This window comes from Durio zibethinus, chromosome 25 (assembly GCF_047325235.1).
Source record: "Durio zibethinus cultivar Kanyao isolate XHJ-2024 chromosome 25, ASM4732523v1, whole genome shotgun sequence".
NCBI classification, from domain to species: Eukaryota; Viridiplantae; Streptophyta; class Magnoliopsida; order Malvales; family Malvaceae; genus Durio; species Durio zibethinus.
In genome coordinates, this window is record NC_143186.1 from 9,843,719 (window position 1) to 9,862,159 (window position 18,441).

The following is an 18,441-nucleotide window of genomic DNA, read 5'->3' on the forward strand; positions in this document are numbered from 1 at the left end:
AGAATAAAATTTTTTTGTCAATATTGCAAAGAGACCCCTCCGCTTCCACCAAGTTAATACATTAAAAACTTAAGCCCGAGCATATAAGTCCAGTCCAGCTTACCCATTTCATATTAGGTTTGTTAATAAAGTATTTTTAATCAATTTATAATTTTTGGTTTTACATATTTTTTGAACTCTTAATTTTTAACGAAACTATTAATTTTTATCAATTTAAGAGATAAGATTAAATTAATGTTTTGTTTTTACTTATTTCTTAAATTTATTAAAATTAAAAGTTAAAAATATGTAAAATTAAAAAAATTTTACATTATGTAAATAAATCTTTCTCTTTTAATATTATTGAAATATATATAATTAAAGTTAGATGTATATATTTAATAATTAATTATTAATATAATAATGTTTCAAATTAAATTAAATTAATTTGAATTTAGAAGTTAATATCTAATGTTGATCTACAAGATTAATAAGGAAATAGATAAAATTTAGTTAATATTTTAATCTAACAATAAAATTGTGAATTAAGTAAAATTAGTAGTAATTAATATGCATATTGCTTTTTTTTTTTTGAAATTATAAGTATAACTTAAAAATATAATCAAATAGTATATTTATGTATAAAAAATTATTGAATAATCAAACAAATGTATTAACTAACAAATTAAAATATAAATAGAACCAAATTCACACAGGAAGATTTAAACCTAAAACCTCAAGGTTTTAGGATTTCATTCTTATCACTAAACCAAGACTTCAGTGACAAATGTTGCTTGGTTTTCCTTTCTTTTTCAATGGTGTTCAATAAAAATTTAGGTTTTTTCAAAGTTTACATTGTTTTTATTGTTATGTCTAAGTCCTTTATGTTAATTGCTAAGAAAAATAGCGATTGTTTCTTTTTCTTTTGGAAAAATTTAGAAGTCTTTGATTCAAGTTTAGGCAATTAGTTAGGTATAAAGGAGAAAAAGATCTGATAATTCTTAATTTATATTAAAAAATTCTTAGGTTAATAAGAAAATAAATGGAGAATATTTAATTTAACAAGATTACATCCAACACGTTGCTGCGGCTTTTAATTATCTTTTTCATTTTCAAATAAATTTAAAAAAAATAGTAAAAAAGCTTTAAATGTAACAATAAAATGTGATTTATAAATTATAACAAAAGCTTGTTATCTAAATATATAAGACTAATAAGTAAAAGTAAAAGTCTTCTTGATAATACTTGAAACATAAAAAGGTCTTTGATTTAGATACCTAAAAGTTTCTATGCAAAGCAACCTAAGATATGTAATAATAACTACTGCAAATGTATTGTTTAAAGTTAAATGAAGCATTCAAACTTAATTTCTACTTCATCATATCTGTGAGCAAATATTTCTATATACAAAGAGTTAGTTGATTAGTGAATATAATTTAAATAAATTAGTAATAATTGTTGATCACATGAAATCTTAAGTATATTTTGAATAATAAACTTATTTATTGTTTACCTGTGATCTAGGTGCTATTTGAACATTGAATCTTTCCCTTTCCTGTTATAACAAAGGGGAACAACGTATTATATTAGTTAGATTTTCTTGTTATGAATTGTTATTTATAAGTTTTTAATTTAATTATTCTTGTGAATAATGTATACGTTGTTCTTAGGTTGGTTGGTGATTCTTCAGGGAATATATCTGCTAGGATAGATGACTGTGTAAGTGATTCTAGTAAGCTGTTATCATCCATTTTCCTTTTCTTTTCTATTTTGATCTGAGGTGCTTTTAACATCAACAAGGAAGGTTTTTCTTTATCATCATCAAGCTGATATATGGTATGAACCGAAAATGTATTTCACATTTCTCTAAGGCTTGCTTTGATAATGAAACTTGAAAAACTCTTTTTTGATTTTTGAGATTTTTCAAAGGGATTTGAAGCACTGTAAGGTTTCTTTTTGCTAATGTGAGAAGAGCCATCATTGATTCTTTCACCAATCTATTTTTAGATTCCCAAAAAACATGAATTGCATAATTCTAGTATGATCCTCTATTGTTATTAGCTGTTTGCATATGTAAAGTAAATGTTTGTAATGGTTGAAAGGGAAAAAATATGTTTAAGAAAAGAATTTTATTTTATAAAATGATTCAAACCTGGGATTATGAACTTTTCCATTGTGTTTAGAGCACCAAAACTTTCCATCACATGGTATTACTATCTTATTGCATTTAGTGTAAGAGTTGTAGAACCATCTTTGGGAAGCATCGATTTCAATAATTTTTATTAAACAGGTAAACTTAATGTTCTAGAATTGTAAAATTAATATTTTGTATCAAGAAAAGTTATTGAAAACAATTTGCAAAAAAAGATAAATAAACTTTAAAAGGTTACCATTGCTTTCTTTGGTTCAATTTTAAGCAGTTCTTTAATTATCATTCTGCTTTGTTTTTTCTCATCTTCTGGTGGAAGTTTGGGTGTAATGTTCAGTTTTAAGAGTTGGACTTTATTGTTTTGACGATAACACCTAAAAAAAATTTCAAACTTTTTCATAATGGGAAATTGTAAATGTAATTATGAGATAGTTTTTTTTTTTTTCTAATTTACTCTCTTTTGAAATCATTAGCTTTAGTAATGTTAGGCTTAACAATGATTCTTGAAGCAGAACATGTAACTATTGAAAGTTGCCCCTTTTTTTCGTGTGAAAGCTGTTTTAGATTTCCAAAAACCTATTTACCAATTAGAACTTAGAAAAATAAAACAAAAACATATAAAATTTTCTTAAAATTGTATGAAAGAGTTAAGAGATACTGATCTATGTATTTTGTTACAGTCTTTGCAACAAAAATAATGGTTAGATTCTTTTGATCTTTCAAGAATTATTCCTTTTTTAGCTTGTGTGCAAAGTCTCCCCAAAGTGTAACACCTATGATATCATTTTTGCAAAAAACATTTATATGTAAATTTACATCTGTTTGTGATAGTATATAGATTCAAATTTTTTGAGTGGAACAAACTTTGATATTTGAATTTCAAGATTTTTTTTTTTTGTGACTGCTTTATAGCTTTCTCTAACATAGGTGGATGTTATTTTCCCAATGCTAACTATTATTCTAATGACATCTGAGGCAAAATAAGAAATTAGTATCGAAATGTAAAACTCTTTGTTGTAGTGATAAAAATGATACAACTTATTTAAAAATAATAAATTACTTGATAGTATTTCATTATTTTTTTTTTTTTTCAGTTTTTTAATTTTGAAAAAGTTGCAGTGATAAGCAAGGAAGCTGCCAAGTACCTTGCTTGACTTAATTACCTTTGTTGTTTTAACAAAGTTAATGGTATATGGGTTAAGAACAACATCGTATAGCTTTTTTCTTTCACTTACAAAGAAGTTGGAAATAAGAAAAACATCATTTTCTTTTAGGATATTTTCTTATGCAGCCATATCAGTTGGTTTGATAATTCCATGAATAACATTATTCTGGTTTTCAAAGTATCATTTTATGCAATGAACATTAGCATATTTATAAATTTATTAATGTGTAAAAGATTAAAGGTTGTTATAAATTGTAAACACATTAATTTTTAGAAGTTTACCTCTTTGACAATGGCAAAAAAATCCTGGTTAATCAGAGAGTTGTTTGCTTGATGATTGACTGAACTACAAAGACGGAGTATCTTAACCTCAACTATACATTTTTTATTTTTATTTTTGAGATTTGATACCATGATGTGTGCCATTATTGTTGAAAAATTGAAATTGTTATTACAAAATAGTAAAACATTATTGTTGGTAATCTTTTCTATGACAAATGATTTAAAGGCATTCAGTAAATGCAATGTTCTATAGGGTTTTGTATTACTAATTCTTTTTTAAGGCATAATTAATATTTTTGGTTTATATACAAAACTTTGGTTTTGGATGATGAATTCCTTGACTTGGTTGTTCAATGGAAGTTTCAGTTACTCAACTGAAAGAAATAAATGTTAGTCAGTTGATTATTGTAAAGGCAGTAAACAACATAAAGTAAACCTATTAAAAAAAAGTAATATGAGATAGAAATAATAATCAACTATTAAAGGCGTAGAAGAATATTTTTAACTATTTGTATGTAAAAAGTATTACTAATTTATACCTGGGATCAAATCTTCAAAAATTTCATGAAAGATAACATTTTTAGTTACCTTTATATTTAATTCATTCTTATTTTTTATTAAAATTTTAAGTCATTTATAAGATATAATTTTTGATAGAGCAACATAAAGCTGGCCATGACTAAAAACTGGTTTAGGTAAATATAAACCAACAAAATCTAATGTTTGTCCTTCACTTTTATTTATAGTCATTGCGTATGACAACCTAATCGAAATTGTTTCATTTTCAAAACAAATGACCATTTTTGATATTTCATTGTCATAATAACAATTCTTGGAATGAATACTTTGTCACCAATATGATTCCAAGTAATGATTCTATTTTCAATAACATTTTTAACTAGTTGTATAACAATAAGCTTAGTTCCATTGCATAAACCAAGGCTTTGATTAATGTTCCATACCAACAAGATTACACAACCTTTTTTCAAAATCAGTTCAAGATTTGCAATTATAAGAAATGTCAACTAATTTAGAAATTCTGACAGGTAAAAGAGATCTTAGTTTGATGTGTTAATGGTTTCAAGAAATATTGAGACAAAGCTAAGGTATTTTTTTAGTTCTCTTGGAACAAAAGACAAAACATGATGGTTGATAATGTACAGTTTCATTATATGGTGTAAGGATTACCTTTTGTTTAAGATAAATATCATTAGCATAACTGATGACTACGTTGTCATAAATGACTAAAAAATTGCATGAATTAGGTCATCATTGTAAGTCACCAATGATCTATTTCACCTTTCGTTGTAGGTCAAATGTAGTCTTACCTAAGATTGAATGTAATGGTAGTTCATTGCCGGTTTTCCATTTTTTTCTACAAAAAGTTTACTTATTTGTAAAACATTAAATGTATCAAAACATTTTTCAATCTAAAGATAATTTGCAAAACCTAAGTTTTTATTATAGCACATAATGTAATGTTTGGATAAGTTTTTTATAATAATAAACATGAGTCCATAAATAAGTCTTAATAATCATAAGCATAAATATCAGTTGTTTGTTTCTAACAATTTCTTTGAAAAGTAAGTTTGTACACACAAATACTAGTTTCTTCAAAAATAATATTAGTTCGAAACAACTCATTACTACGAACACTATTTGTTCAGGTGATAGTTGAAGGAAACTTAAAAGTTTCATTGTTTTCTAGCTCATCTAAAGCTATCTATTGTATATTGTTGGTATAAATTGGTGTGGCTGTTTTTCTTTCTTTTAAAAGTTGTCCTATAACATGTTGGTTGAGAATTTATTCTATTTCTAGTTCCTCTTAAGATTTCAATATTTTAGCTCTATTTTTTTCTAGATTGAGATATAAATGTTAGCTTTCTATTAATGTAATCGAATCATAGGTTGAGGAAGTTGACAACAATAGTCTCAACAACTAACATGGCTTTCTTATATTAAACTTTCATTTTAATAACCAAAATATCTTTGATTAAATACATTATAGTATCAATGTTCATGAATCAAGTAATTAACATTTAACATAAACATACCTTAATTTGAGTGACAAGATACTCCTCCTCCAATGTTATTGATGGCTCTCGAATAAACTTTTTAAAAGGTTTATAATAATTGACAAATATTTCTTTAATAAAACACACCATTAAGGCAACATTAATCAACAAAAAAATAAACATTATAAAAAACATACTTTAATTAGAGGTGTAAGACACTATATTTGTAGTTGAATTGCTATCTGACAATTTTTTTTTTCAAAAATAATATACAGTCAGTAAAAATATTAACTTTGATCAAATGCATAATGAATTTAAGAACGATTATGATATGTACGCTTAAAAACAAATTTAAACTCATTTAAATTATTAACTTACCCAAATCAATAACCGCAATAATTATAATAATTGAAGAATTTTTATGGATGATGATATTGATTAAATCAATAAGAAAAACAAGAAAGATTTTGGTTTCTTTGAAATGAAAGTTTATCAATAAATTAAAAAGAAAAAGATTATAAAAATAAGTTTTTTTCTTTTTTTTTTTTTAAGAAATTGAAAAGGCTTTTAGAAGCCGATCTTTCCTTTCTTCTGAAAGTAATCCTTTTCATTATTAATTATTTTAAAAAAATTAATAAAAAGTTAAAACATTTAATAAAAGTGGAAGACAAAAGGTTCGAAGATCTTAAATGAAATTCACATTCTTCTCCCTTTAAGGATTTATCGAATGAAAGAGATAAAAAAATTATAACCGCAAAGAAATAAAAATAAAATAAAATTAATAACATTCACTTAAAAAATATATTACCAACAAAATTTTATTTATAAAATTTTTTCGTTAGTAATTATCGATAAATTATTAATAAAATATTAAGTAAATATAATTGACAAAAAAAGTCTATTATCAACGGGATACCGATGAAATTAACATTATTTGTAGCAAAAATTACCGATTGAATATCTTACAGACGAAAATTTTCCGTCGATAACCAGACTGAATAAATTTCAAATCCCCTTCCCAGAACAGGGAAAACCCATTTTCCGCAAAATCCCCCCCCTTCCTAATCCCTCTCTCTCTCTCCCTCTCCCTCCCTCTCCTCCCACCGTGAGAAAGTCGCCGGCCTGTAAATCGGTATGAATAAAGATGCAATAGACAGCAGTAGAATAAAGATGCTACCGATGCTGCTGTACTGTCTTTTCTCCTTTAGCTGGGTTCAAACAGGTTTTTAAGGCTGTGTTTGCGCCAATATAAAATAAAATTTCATGGTTCAGCTTGGGCAAGGGGATTTGTGCTGAGAATTTATGTTTTTGGCTTAGGGAATTGGAGATTTACAGAGAGTTTTTATAGCAATTTTTTATGGCCATTATTTATCATTAGAGGAGGAAGAAAAGTAACACTCTTTTGTTTGAAGAGATTAGCTGTTTTACTTTTAATCTATAAAATGATCCATGAAGGTGGAGTGTGTCTATTATTCCCAGATTCCACCTCATGTTTACCGGTGACTAATAATATGATGAAGTAGAAGCATTATATTGTACTGGTGTTATCTTCATAGGGGAAATAAGGAGGTGGTAGAATTCTCTGTTTGGTAATGTAATTCTGCTCATGCAGTGGATAGTTCAGTAAATCCTTTGTTTGCAATAGTTTTCTTTGGTTGCAAAAGAATTGTTAGGATGCAGCTTTGGTTTGTCTTGTACTGCAAAATGCTGTGCTCAATGTGTGTTGATTTGCATTTTATTTTCTTGTGTTTTTCATTTCATGATGTTTGAATGGGATGAGGAACTTTAGATATCAGAAATATACGTTTTATAAACAGTTTTTACTCTTTATTTCATTGTATTCTTTTGCTGTTTTCTTGCTATATCTAATGTTTGATATTTGCAGGCGGAGCTTGAGTCTTTTAAAATGGAATATGCAAATGCATGATTGGAATGTAATGCAGCTGATGTACGCGCTAATATATTGGCTTCTGAAGTCATTGGTTTAGAAAAGAAGGTAACAAATTATTTTAATGGGTGAAGGTTTTCTTCGTTTTCTACTATCATTCTATTCATTATAAAACTTCTATCTTTCTAGATAATAATGCCAAGAGAGTGGCATATTGCCATGTGTATAATATGCATGGTTGTAAGTTTTACTTTAGGCATGTAATAAGCTTAAAGGTTTTAAAGTGTCAGTTTAGCTTGACTGGCTCTCAAAAGAAATTTTTTTATATTGATTCGACCTTGTTAATTTGCTTGTTCTAGATGATACTCTTAGTATTTTGCTTATCTTCCATTGAATATATTTCTGTATAAAGTTGCTGACGCTGGAGTAGCGTCACCTTTGGCATCTGCTAGATTAAAATGTTGTTTTTTATATCCTTTTTGTAGGCACTTAGACTAAGGTTGATTTTTTATTTCTTCTCCATAGTTTTCTCCAATTATATGTGCCTTCTGCCTTCTAGCTTCTGCCTTCTGCTTTCTGCCTTCTGCTTTCTGCCGTCTGTGTTCAAAAGTAACGCTCTAGATTGTAATGCTTACGCATGATGCCCTGGTATAGAATTGAAAAAGGTTATTGTTGCCATTATTAAACCATTGCTTAGATTGTCTAAGAAATTTTCTTTGTTTATTCTATGATCTAGAAACTCTCAAGGATGACATTTAGATATTTATTGTATCAAATTCAAAACACAAATAAAATCATAAATTCTTTATTTGAAGCATTTGGTCTTGTGGAAGATTCAGAGTAGGTAGTTGTCAGGATGATGGATAAGTTACTTCAACTCTTCAATTTTTGTAATGTACTTGTGCAGATACGAGTTAGATGCTTCAAAGTACACATGGATATAAGCAAATCATCCCAAATAGTCATAGATACAAGGAAAACTTAAGAAAAACTGAAAGCACTTGTGCCAGGCAATAGAAATGTCCATATTCGAACATGAGTTTGAGTTACATAAAAGGAAAATTGAATATCTAACAAGCGTTGCACTGCATATTGACAAGCTGTCAGACCTAGTGCTTAAGCTATCTTCAGAAGTCTGATAAGCAATTGTAGTAGTGAACTGGTATTTTTAAATTGTAATGATTTGCCATGGTCCTTATTTTAGTGTTGGTTTTATTTACTCAACTTTTCGAGCAAGCACGGATGCTACTTCTGACGAGAGGAAAATCAATAACAGTAATGATATCTCCTTTCCCTGTTGTTATATGTATGGTTGTCCAATTTATAATTGGATATTAAGCACGTACTAAACCATTTATAATTGGTGGAGGCAATGGGATTTGATTATGTAATTATTGATATCTCCTTTCCCTGTTGCTATATGTGTGGTTGTCCGATTTATTTTCTTGTTTGCTTGCATTTTTTGAATTGAATGTCCAATATTATAGCTCTGCTTTTTCTTTTTATTTGAATGCAGCCTGCCAACATGGCGGTTCAGCCTTCATGGAAGTATAACGATGATCGTTATCAAGTTGACAAGCAGTTCCACAAGTTGTGAGTTATTTTTTTATTTTTTCTTGTTAATCATACATTTATGATTTGAATCATTAAATCTCTAAGCTGCATGTTTGCAATCTGAAAATCAGAGGTTGTATGAGTGGGATCCCTTAAAATTCAACTCCGTACTTTTATCAGGTACCTAGAGAAAAGGGAATTAATTGAGGTCAAAATCATGGCCATGCATACAATTCCATGTGTTTTACTCCTGCTTTATTGCATACAATTCCAGGTCCATAATATTAAGCCTGAGTTTCATTGTGAATTTGGAAACAAACATGTTATTCTATGGACATAGGCAACAGTGTGCAAGGGAGAGAGACCATATAATGGGTTGAGTTGACAGGCTGTGCAATTGGGTGCAGGAATGGTGCACCAGGCACCCATTGTCACTAGCAAAAAGGTCCCACTGGGGCAGAATTACGTGTTTCAATTCAAATTGTTATGTAGGTTATCACAAACCTTCTTTATCTACTGAACCAAGGAGAAACATTCACTAAGGTCAGTTTTCTTTTTAATTGTGCCAGAAACGGTTAGATCTATTTCTTTTTTTTTTTTTTTTTCCAGTTTGTTACGTTGTGGATTTCTAATATATTAAGTGTGTATATTGAAGGAAATATGCTGCATTGTCATGAAATTTTCCCTTGTTGAATGACTATTTTCTGTGTTATATGAACAGGTTGAAGTGGCAGAAGTTTTCTTTGCTGTGACAATGCTCTTCCAATCTAGGGATATAGGCTTGAGGTGAATGGTCTGCGTGATGATAAAGGAGCTATCTCCATTAGAGGTTGTATATCTTTAAGTTTCCAAGCTTGTTGAATAAAGTTTTGTGTGCATGCATCTGTGCAAATTTAGATACCAACTAATGCTTATTTCCGTTGAGAGAGGTTGTTATTGTCACAAGCTCCCTTATGAGGGACATGACTAGCAAGACTGATATACATTGAGCAAATGCTATTTGTGTGCTTTGTCAGATAACAGATGGAACTCTTCTAACCCAGATTGAGAGATACTTGAAACAAGCAATTGTTGACAAAAGCCCAGTTGTTGCAAGTGCTGCCTTAGTCAGTGGTATTACTTTTTTTTTTTTTGGGGGGGGGGGGGGGGGGGGGGTTGGTTTTCATATAGTTTTTAAATTAATTATCAAAACTCTAATGACTTGTTAGCATGTCGTAAATATTTTGGCAAACAATGCCTGAGATTGTCAAACAATGGAATAATGACGTTCAAGAAGCTTGTTCAATCCAAAGCAACCCTTGTGCAGTTTCATGCTCTGGCATTGCTCCACCAGGTATGTTACATTCTTTGGTTGAAAATTTTTGGGGTTCTATTTGGTAGTTGTAGTTAGTTGCTAGATTCAGGCCTAACCTGTTAACCAATTTACGTCTTGTGCTTATGAAGATAAGAATCTTCCTTAAAATAGGTTGTAGTCAAGTATTTTCGTATGTTCTGATTTATTTTAGCAACCTTGTTGGGTTTGTTTTTACTGGATTTTAAGATATTTCATGCTTAGCTCATTAGCCAAGTTAGAACAGTACTTATAGGTTTATCTGCAGTAAGTGGTAGCAAAAATGTACGAGACAAAGGAAAGTAAAGTCTTTTTTATGCGGTAGAACCTACGGTATTTTTGCATGCTTGCATGTGTGTGTATATTCAAGGTTGGATTTGGAATGATGATCATTAAATTGGATCTTGTCAATTTGTGTAAAATTAAATCACATCTATGATGAATATATGGGCTTTCATACTTGCAGATACGGCTAAACGATAGACTAGCTGTTAGTAAGCTGGTTAGTAGTTTGACTAGGGGAAGTGTCCGTTCACCTTTAGCCCAATGCCTATTGATACCTTATAGTAGTCAGGTATTCACCATCTATAAATTATCTTTGCCCTTTTGCCAACCTTTTGGTTCATGAACATTATAAAGTAATTGGCAAATCTGCAGGTTATTCGTGAGTCAGCCAACAACACTCAAATGGGGGACCGCCCTTTTTATGATTTTCATGAGGGCTGTCTGCGCTATAAGGCTGAGATAGTGATTGTTGAGGCTGCTAGAGCAATCACAAAGCTCAATGGTGTGACAAGCCGAGAATTGACTCCAGCAATTACAGTTCTTCAACTCTTTTTAAGCTCTTCTAAGCCGGTGTTGAGATTTGCTGCAGTTTGTACTTTGAACAAGGTTGATTTATTTTCCTTTGCTCAGTAATGTCATGCTATTGTATAGATATCTATGTTGTTGGTTCAACAAAATGAAAGCCAAGAATTTTGGTGAGAGGGGCTAGGATAGTTTCTTCTGCAAATTTCAGAAGTTCAAACACACTTATGGAGCTTGTTGAAAGTGTTGTTACTAATTACTATATTGTTTAGAAGACGTTTAATCACTTTTCAATCATAAATGATTATTGTTTCTTTCTGGTTGAGATGCATATATTTTCTGTGCTTTCTGATTTCTGACTGTCTGACTTCATTTCTTTTGAGGTTGCAATGACTCATCCCATGGCTGTCACTAACTGCAATATTGACATGGAAAGTTTAATTTCTAAACATAGGCATTGCCAAACTTGCAATGGTTCGTGTCAGGGCTGCACTCTAATCTTAATACACTTGGAGGCAATGGTGCAGTTGTTGAGACATATATGTAATTTTTGTATTTTTATTTAATAGAATTTATAAATAATTTTGTAAAATATTTTACATTCTTTTATAAACAAGATGGAGCATTTTGTTTATTTATTATTTCTATTTATATATATTTAGTATTCATTTAATTATTTTAAAAATAATTTAAAAAAAATAAAATGATAAAAATTATAAATAAAATATATGAAATATAATCGAAAAATAAATATTACTGATGAATTTATTGATAGATTTTATGATATGTAATTATTGATAGAATTTTTGTCAATAATTTTTATCGTTAATAATTTTATTATTGACGTAAAATTTGTTGATAATTATCAATGAATTTTGATTTTTATTGACGGAATAGCATTATTGACTGGATTAACATTGACAAAAATTTTTCGTTGGTAAATTTGTTGGTAATATTATTACCAATAGAAAATTGACGCTTACGGACAAAAAATTTCATCCCGTACAAGGTTTTTTTTTTTGTAGTGATTCGTGGAAGGTAAAACGATGAGATTAGATTTTTTACTCCTATAAATATTGGTTCAATCAAACAAACGGTGAAAAAAATTAAAAAGGAAATAAAGGTTTTTAAGTTTTCACACAGTAAAATAATTATCCTTTAAAGCATAGATAATTAAAACAAAAAAAATACACATGACATACTATTAGAATCTTACAAATGAAAGTAATATTGTTAGATTAAAAAATTTACTTTAATAATTAAAAACTTCAATACTAATAAAAAATAAATAAAATTAGAGGTATAATTAATTAAAGTTCGATATCTGTTGAACATTCAATTATGGTATACTTATCAAGCAGTTTGGCAGGTAATGTGATTTTGAAATTGATTATGAGTAAAACAAATTTTAATTCAAGTTTGTATATGTTTGCATAGAGACATCATTTAAGGAACCAGAATTTCAATGTTAATGAGAAAATAAAAATAAAAATTAGTTAATATTTTAATTTCATAAAAATAATTATTTAAGGATAAAATAGTTAATTTAATAAATTATTAAGAATATATATGGTTAATTATTTATATTTTTTTCCTTGTTTTCCAAAGCAAACAAATTGAGAGTATAAAAAATTTCAATATTAGCAAATTGTTCATATGCAACTTTTCTTTATACATATTTGAATTTGTCAAAAATTAAACCTTAATTATTGGAACAAGATTATGACATTTTACTAACAAATATGATTATTGACTTCCTTCCTTTTTTTTTTTATATAAATTTTTTTTTTGGTCATTCAAGAGAGGCAGAGTCCTACAATAAAAAGGAGGGGAAATGTTGGGATTTGAACCTCAACTTTAATATTTTCTTTAAGGTTGTCTTGATCATTAGGTTAAGCAGTTGAAGACAAATTTTTCATATAAATTGATTTGAGGATTTGAATTCAAGTTTTTATGAAAGAGAATCATGCACCAACCAAATCTTTGAATTCTCATTTAAAATTTATTTAATTAGCCTAAAATGTTAAAAACATATTTGTTTGATTCAGGGGTTTAGATATGATAACTGTGTGCAAGGCATAATGTTTGTAATGTTGGCATTTATGCACGTTTACCAGTAGTGCAAGCCAAGTCCACAACACGTCGCATGCCATAAATCGTGTAACCAAGTTTTTATTTTTTATTTTTTGTATTTTATTTTCTTAATCTTACTAATATTGGCAAGCATTTATCATTTATGTCTTATGTTGGACCCAATTTTCTCCTTATAAAAGGCATTGGAGGAAAGCCCTACACTTCATCCATCCATATTTCTTTCTCTTTTCGGCTTTATAATTTACATTGCAGATTAGTTGTATTGGAAGATATTGTCATGGCTTTCACTCGCTTCTTTGTTCCTTTCTCATTGCTTTTCTTGTCATTGCTAGTCATTGCTTTTGCTGCTGATTATGGTAATGATTCTTCTAAATATGGTTATCATGGAATTCCAGCTGAAAGCCCTCAGCAAATGCCAGAAGGAGAAGCAAAGCCCAGAAGGAGAAGCAAAGCCCGAGTATGGTTCAAAGCAAGCAGAGAAAAAGCCTGATTATGGTGAAAAACCAGTCATTTACAAGCCAAATCCCGAAGAGAAACCTGGTTATGATAGGAAACCAGAAGGAGAAGAAAAGCCCAATTATGGCACAAAACAAAACAATTACAAGCCAGAGCCAGAAGAAAAAGAAAAGCTTTGGTCCATTGCTGTTGAAGGGCTTGTTTTATGTAAATCAGGTCCCAGGCATTATCCAATTCAAGGTAATGTCTCTTTCTAAATTGTGACTTTGACTAAAATTAAGTATTCAGCTTCACTATCATTCATATTTTTACTAATAAATTTCTTAATTTCCTGTGACTGTAGGGGCTTTAGCAAAGGTAACATGTCACGCTGCTGATGAGATTGGTCACGAGAAAACTCTACCTATTTGCAGTGTACCAACTGATGCAAAGGGTTACTTCTTTGCAACAGTGTCTTCTTTAAGTGTGGCTGATAAGTCTTTGAAGCTTAAAGATTGCAAAGCATTCCTTGAAAGGTCTCCATTGGAAACCTGCAATGTTCCAACAAATGTCAACAAAGGGATTATTGGTGCTCCTCTTTCTGGCAGCTATCGAGTTCTCAATGAGAAGCATTCAAAATTGTATTCCGTGGGGCCTTTCTTCTTCACCTCTGAACCTAACTCAGTCCCTAATGGTTACTAGAATTTGAGTTGATTCTTCATGAACAACATTCTGTTTCTTTTCCACCATTTTTTTTTTGTTCTGTTTTTGGATTGAAGAAGGCTACTGGAGTTGATTCTTTTCTGGTTTACTTTTCTTTCTTTGGTGGCTAATGGTTTTTGTTGTTTAATGATGATTTTTTATTGGCAAAGCTGGAGTTGCAGCCTCTGCCGATTGATATGTGTAATGAGCTTTACTAAGCAATAAAGCAATTTGATATCAAGCAAATTGGCAGGCAATGTGATTTTGAAATTGATTATGAGTAAGGCAAATTTTAATTCAAGTTTGCATATGTTTGCATACGGGCATCATTTAAGGAACCAGAATTTCAATGGTAATAAGAAAAAAAAATAAAAATTAGTTAATATTTTAATTTCATAAAAATGATTATTTAAGGATAAAATAGTTAATTTAATAAATTATTAAGAATATATATGGTTAATTATTTATATTTTTTCCCTTGTTTTCCAAAGCAAACAAATTGAGAGTATAAAAAATTTCAATATTAGCAAATTGTTCATATGCAACTTTTTTTTTTATACATTTTTGAATTTGCCAAAAATTAAACCTTAATTATTGAAACTAAAATTATGACATTTTACTAACAAATGTGATTATTGACGTCTTTCCTTTTTTGTTTTTTATATAAAATTTTTTTTGATCATTCAAGAGGGGTAGAGTCTTACATTAAAAAGAAAGAGAAGGCTGAGATTTGAACCTCAGCTTTAATGTCTTCTTTAAGGTTGTCTTGGTCATTAAGCTAAGCAGATGAAGACAAATTTTTTATATAAATTGATTTGAGGATTTGAATTCAAGTTGTTATGAAAGAGAATCATGCACCAACCAAATCTTTGAATTCTCATTTAAAATTTATTTAATTAGCCTAAAATGTTAAAAACATATTTGTTTGATTCAGGGGTTTAGCTATGATAACTGTGTGCAAGGCATAATGTTTGTAATGTTGGCATTTATGCAAGTTTACCAGTAGTGCAAGCCAAGTCCACAACACGTTGCATGCCATAAATCGTGTAACCAAGTTTTTATTTTTTATTTTTTGTATTTTATTTTCTTAATCTTACTAATATTGGCAAGCATTTGTCATTTATGTCTTATGTTGGACCCAATTTTCTCCTTATAAAAGGCATTGGAGGAAAGCCCTACACTTCATCCATCCATATTTCTTTCTCTTTTCGGCTTTATAATTTACATTGCAGATTAATTGTATTGGAAGGTATAGTCATGGCTTTCACTCGCTTCTTTGTTCCTTTCTTATTGCTTCTCTTGTCATTGCTAGTCATTGCTTTTGCTGCTGATTATGGTAATGATTCATCTAAATATGGTTATCATGGAATTCCAGCTGATAGCCCTCAGCAAATGCCAGAAGGAGAAGCAAAGCCCGAGTATGGTTCAAAGCAAGGAGAGAAAAAGCCTGATTATGGTGAAAAACCAGTCATTTACAAGCCAAATCCCGAAGAGAAACCTGGTTATGATAGGAAACCAGAAGGAGAAGAAAAGCCCAATTATGGCACAAAACAAAACAACTACAAGCCAGAGCCAGAAGAAAAAGAAACGCTTTGGTCCATTGCTGTTGAAGGGCTTGTTTTATGTAAATCAGGTCCCAAGCATTATCCAATTCAAGGTAATGTGTCTTTCTAAATTGTGACTTTGACTAAAATTAAGTATTCAGCTTCACTATCATTCATATTTTTACTAATAAATTTCTTAATTTCCTGCGACTGCAGGGGCTTTAGCAAAGGTAACATGTCAAGCTGTTGATGAGATTGGTCACGAGAAAACTCTACCTATTTGCAGTGTACCAACTGATGCAAAGGGTTACTTCTTTGCAACAGTGTCTTCTTTAAGTGTGGCTGATAAGTCTTTGAAGCTTAAAGATTGCAAAGCATTCCTTGAAAGGTCTCCATTGGAAACCTGCAATGTTCCAACAAATGTCAACAAAGGGATTATTGGTGCTCCTCTTTCTGGCAGCTATCGAGTTCTCAATGAGAAGCATTCAAAATTGTATTCCGTGGGGTCTTTCTTCTTCACCTCTGAACCTAACTCAGTCCCTAATAGTTACTAGAATTTGAGTTTATTCTTCATGAACAACATTCTGTTTCTTTTCCACCATTTTTTTTTGTTCTGTTTTTGGATTGAAGAAGGCTACTGGAGTTGATTCTTTTCTGGTTTACTTTTGTTCTTTCTTTGGTGGCTAATGGTTTTTGTTGTTCAATGACGATTTTTTATTGGCAAAGCTGGAGTTGCAGCCTCTGCCGATTGACATGTGTAGTGTGCTTTGCTAAGCAATAACAATATTTTCTAATACATGAAAATAGCAATAAGTAAAATTTCTTGAAAAAGTAGCCAGTAAAAAACAAATCCTGTCAGTACTCAAGAATTACAAAAACACAATACCGAATTTACAAATGCATCTGGATTGATTTGCAAGTTGCCTGATCACTGAAACTAATACTAGAAATCTAACCATGAAAGCAGCTACCAAAATCTATTCCCTACTCCGTGGGTATTGAATTGTCAAAGAAATATTCCAACATTAACAAAAACCCTTTGCTGCCTTTTCAAGAAAACTGCTCATCAGGAGCTTTATTTAGATCAATCAAACAGTTTATACCCTTCATCTCCTTCATTCTATCTTCTGCTTTCTTCTTCAAACCTTGCAAATTGTCTCCATCTTCATTAACCTGTACTAAACTGTCTCCCATCATTGATCTTCACAAAATCAACAGTTTGGTTCCACCAAAATCCACGTTGATTATCATCCACTTTCTCTTCATCATCAATCATGTCATCAACTTCATCATCATTATCATCATCTTTGATAATGTTTTGAGAGAGCAGAAGACGTTCAACTAATCAGCATTCTCAGAAGTATAAACCCTTCCTTGTTCTGAAATTATGATAACACCAATCTCTTCCCCACTCAGCATTGATAATTGGGCAGCTTTCTTAAGTAAACCCTTCTTACTTTTAGAAAAGGTTACCCATCGTTTCCGTTGGTTCTCTATTTTCTTGATCTCAATCTTTCTTTAGTAAGCCAAAGCATGAGTCCAGTCCAGCTTACCCATTTCATATTGTAGGTTTGTTATTATAGTATTTTTAATGAATTTCCAATTTTTAATTTTACACATCGTTTAACTATTAATTTTTGTCGATTTAAGATATGAAATTAAATTATTTTTTTATTTTTATTTATCTTTTATCTCTTAAATCTATTAAAATTAAAAAAAATTTACATTATGTAAATGGATCTTTCTCTTTTAAAATTATTAAAAAATATATAATTAGAGTTAGATGTATATATTTAAAAATAAATTATTAATATAATAATGTTTCGAATTAAATTAAATTAGTTTGAATTTAGAAATTAATAATCAATGTCGATCGACAAGATTAATAAGAAAATAGATAGATTAAAATTAGTTAATATTTTAATCTAATAATAAAATTGAGAATTAAGTAAAATTAGTAGAAATTAATATACATATTGCTTTCTTTTTTTTACATTAAAAGTGTAAGGTACAAATATAATTCGTTAGAAATTTTCAAAATAAAACATGAAAAATAATTTCATGTTGGACAAGATCAAATAAGATAATAATTTAAATTAAGATGAGTAAAAGTCTATTTTTGTTGGACTTAAGTGGATAATGGATCATGAGCTTAGATTTTTAAGCTTGGTAGGTCTTGCATTAATTAAATAATTAATATTAATATTTAATTAATGACACTTGACAAACAAACAGTTAAGTGTTTGATTAATTAAGTTTGTCTAAAATAAATAAATAGTTAAGTTTATCAAAATTAGATAGATTAATAGAAATAGACAATCTGTATAAAACAGACAGATAAATCTTTTCAAAATAGATAATTTTTAACTGTTAAAAATGAATAATTTATGTCTATTCAAAATAAATAATTATGGTTGTAGAATAAACAGACATTTAATTGGTTATATAAGCTCTTCTGGTTTTCTGATAATATACAAAAATAGTTCTTAGAATTCTC

General features: G+C 29.4%; 2 protein-coding genes and 1 pseudogene across 13 annotated transcripts; all 3 read left to right on the plus strand.

The window, feature by feature from the left end:
* The first annotated feature begins 6,519 nt into the window (after positions 1–6,519).
* Positions 6,520–11,797, plus strand: LOC111276029 (coatomer subunit gamma-2-like). 12 transcript variants are annotated; one of them, XM_089754668.1, is made up of 11 exons: positions 6,528–6,777; positions 7,476–7,586; positions 8,995–9,071; positions 9,164–9,212; positions 9,307–9,575; positions 9,754–9,861; positions 10,049–10,145; positions 10,241–10,365; positions 10,829–10,936; positions 11,020–11,253; positions 11,553–11,797. In XM_089754668.1, the coding sequence occupies exons 6-11, from the start codon at positions 9,823–9,825 to the stop codon at positions 11,733–11,735; spliced, it is 786 nt and encodes a 261-aa protein (XP_089610794.1). In that variant the 5' UTR covers positions 6,528–6,777; positions 7,476–7,586; positions 8,995–9,071; positions 9,164–9,212; positions 9,307–9,575; positions 9,754–9,822; the 3' UTR covers positions 11,736–11,797. The 12 variants fall into 12 exon arrangements, with proteins under 12 accessions (XP_089610796.1, XP_089610794.1, XP_089610790.1 ...); XM_089754664.1 differs by lacking the exon at positions 9,164–9,212 and having other exon boundaries at positions 6,528–6,812; XM_089754663.1 differs by lacking the exon at positions 9,164–9,212 and having other exon boundaries at positions 6,528–6,812; positions 9,373–9,575.
* A 1,840-nt stretch (positions 11,798–13,637) lies between these two features.
* Positions 13,638–14,601, plus strand: LOC111276026 (protein SEED AND ROOT HAIR PROTECTIVE PROTEIN pseudogene; annotated as a pseudogene).
* Positions 14,602–15,591: 990 nt separating this feature from the next.
* On the plus strand, positions 15,592–16,710 carry LOC111276606 (uncharacterized). Its single transcript, XM_089754714.1, has 2 exons — positions 15,592–16,057; positions 16,161–16,710. Exons 1-2 carry the CDS (start codon positions 15,658–15,660, stop codon positions 16,496–16,498), a joined length of 738 nt encoding a protein of 245 aa, XP_089610840.1. The 5' UTR covers positions 15,592–15,657; the 3' UTR covers positions 16,499–16,710.
* Positions 16,711–18,441: the final 1,731 nt, after the last annotated feature.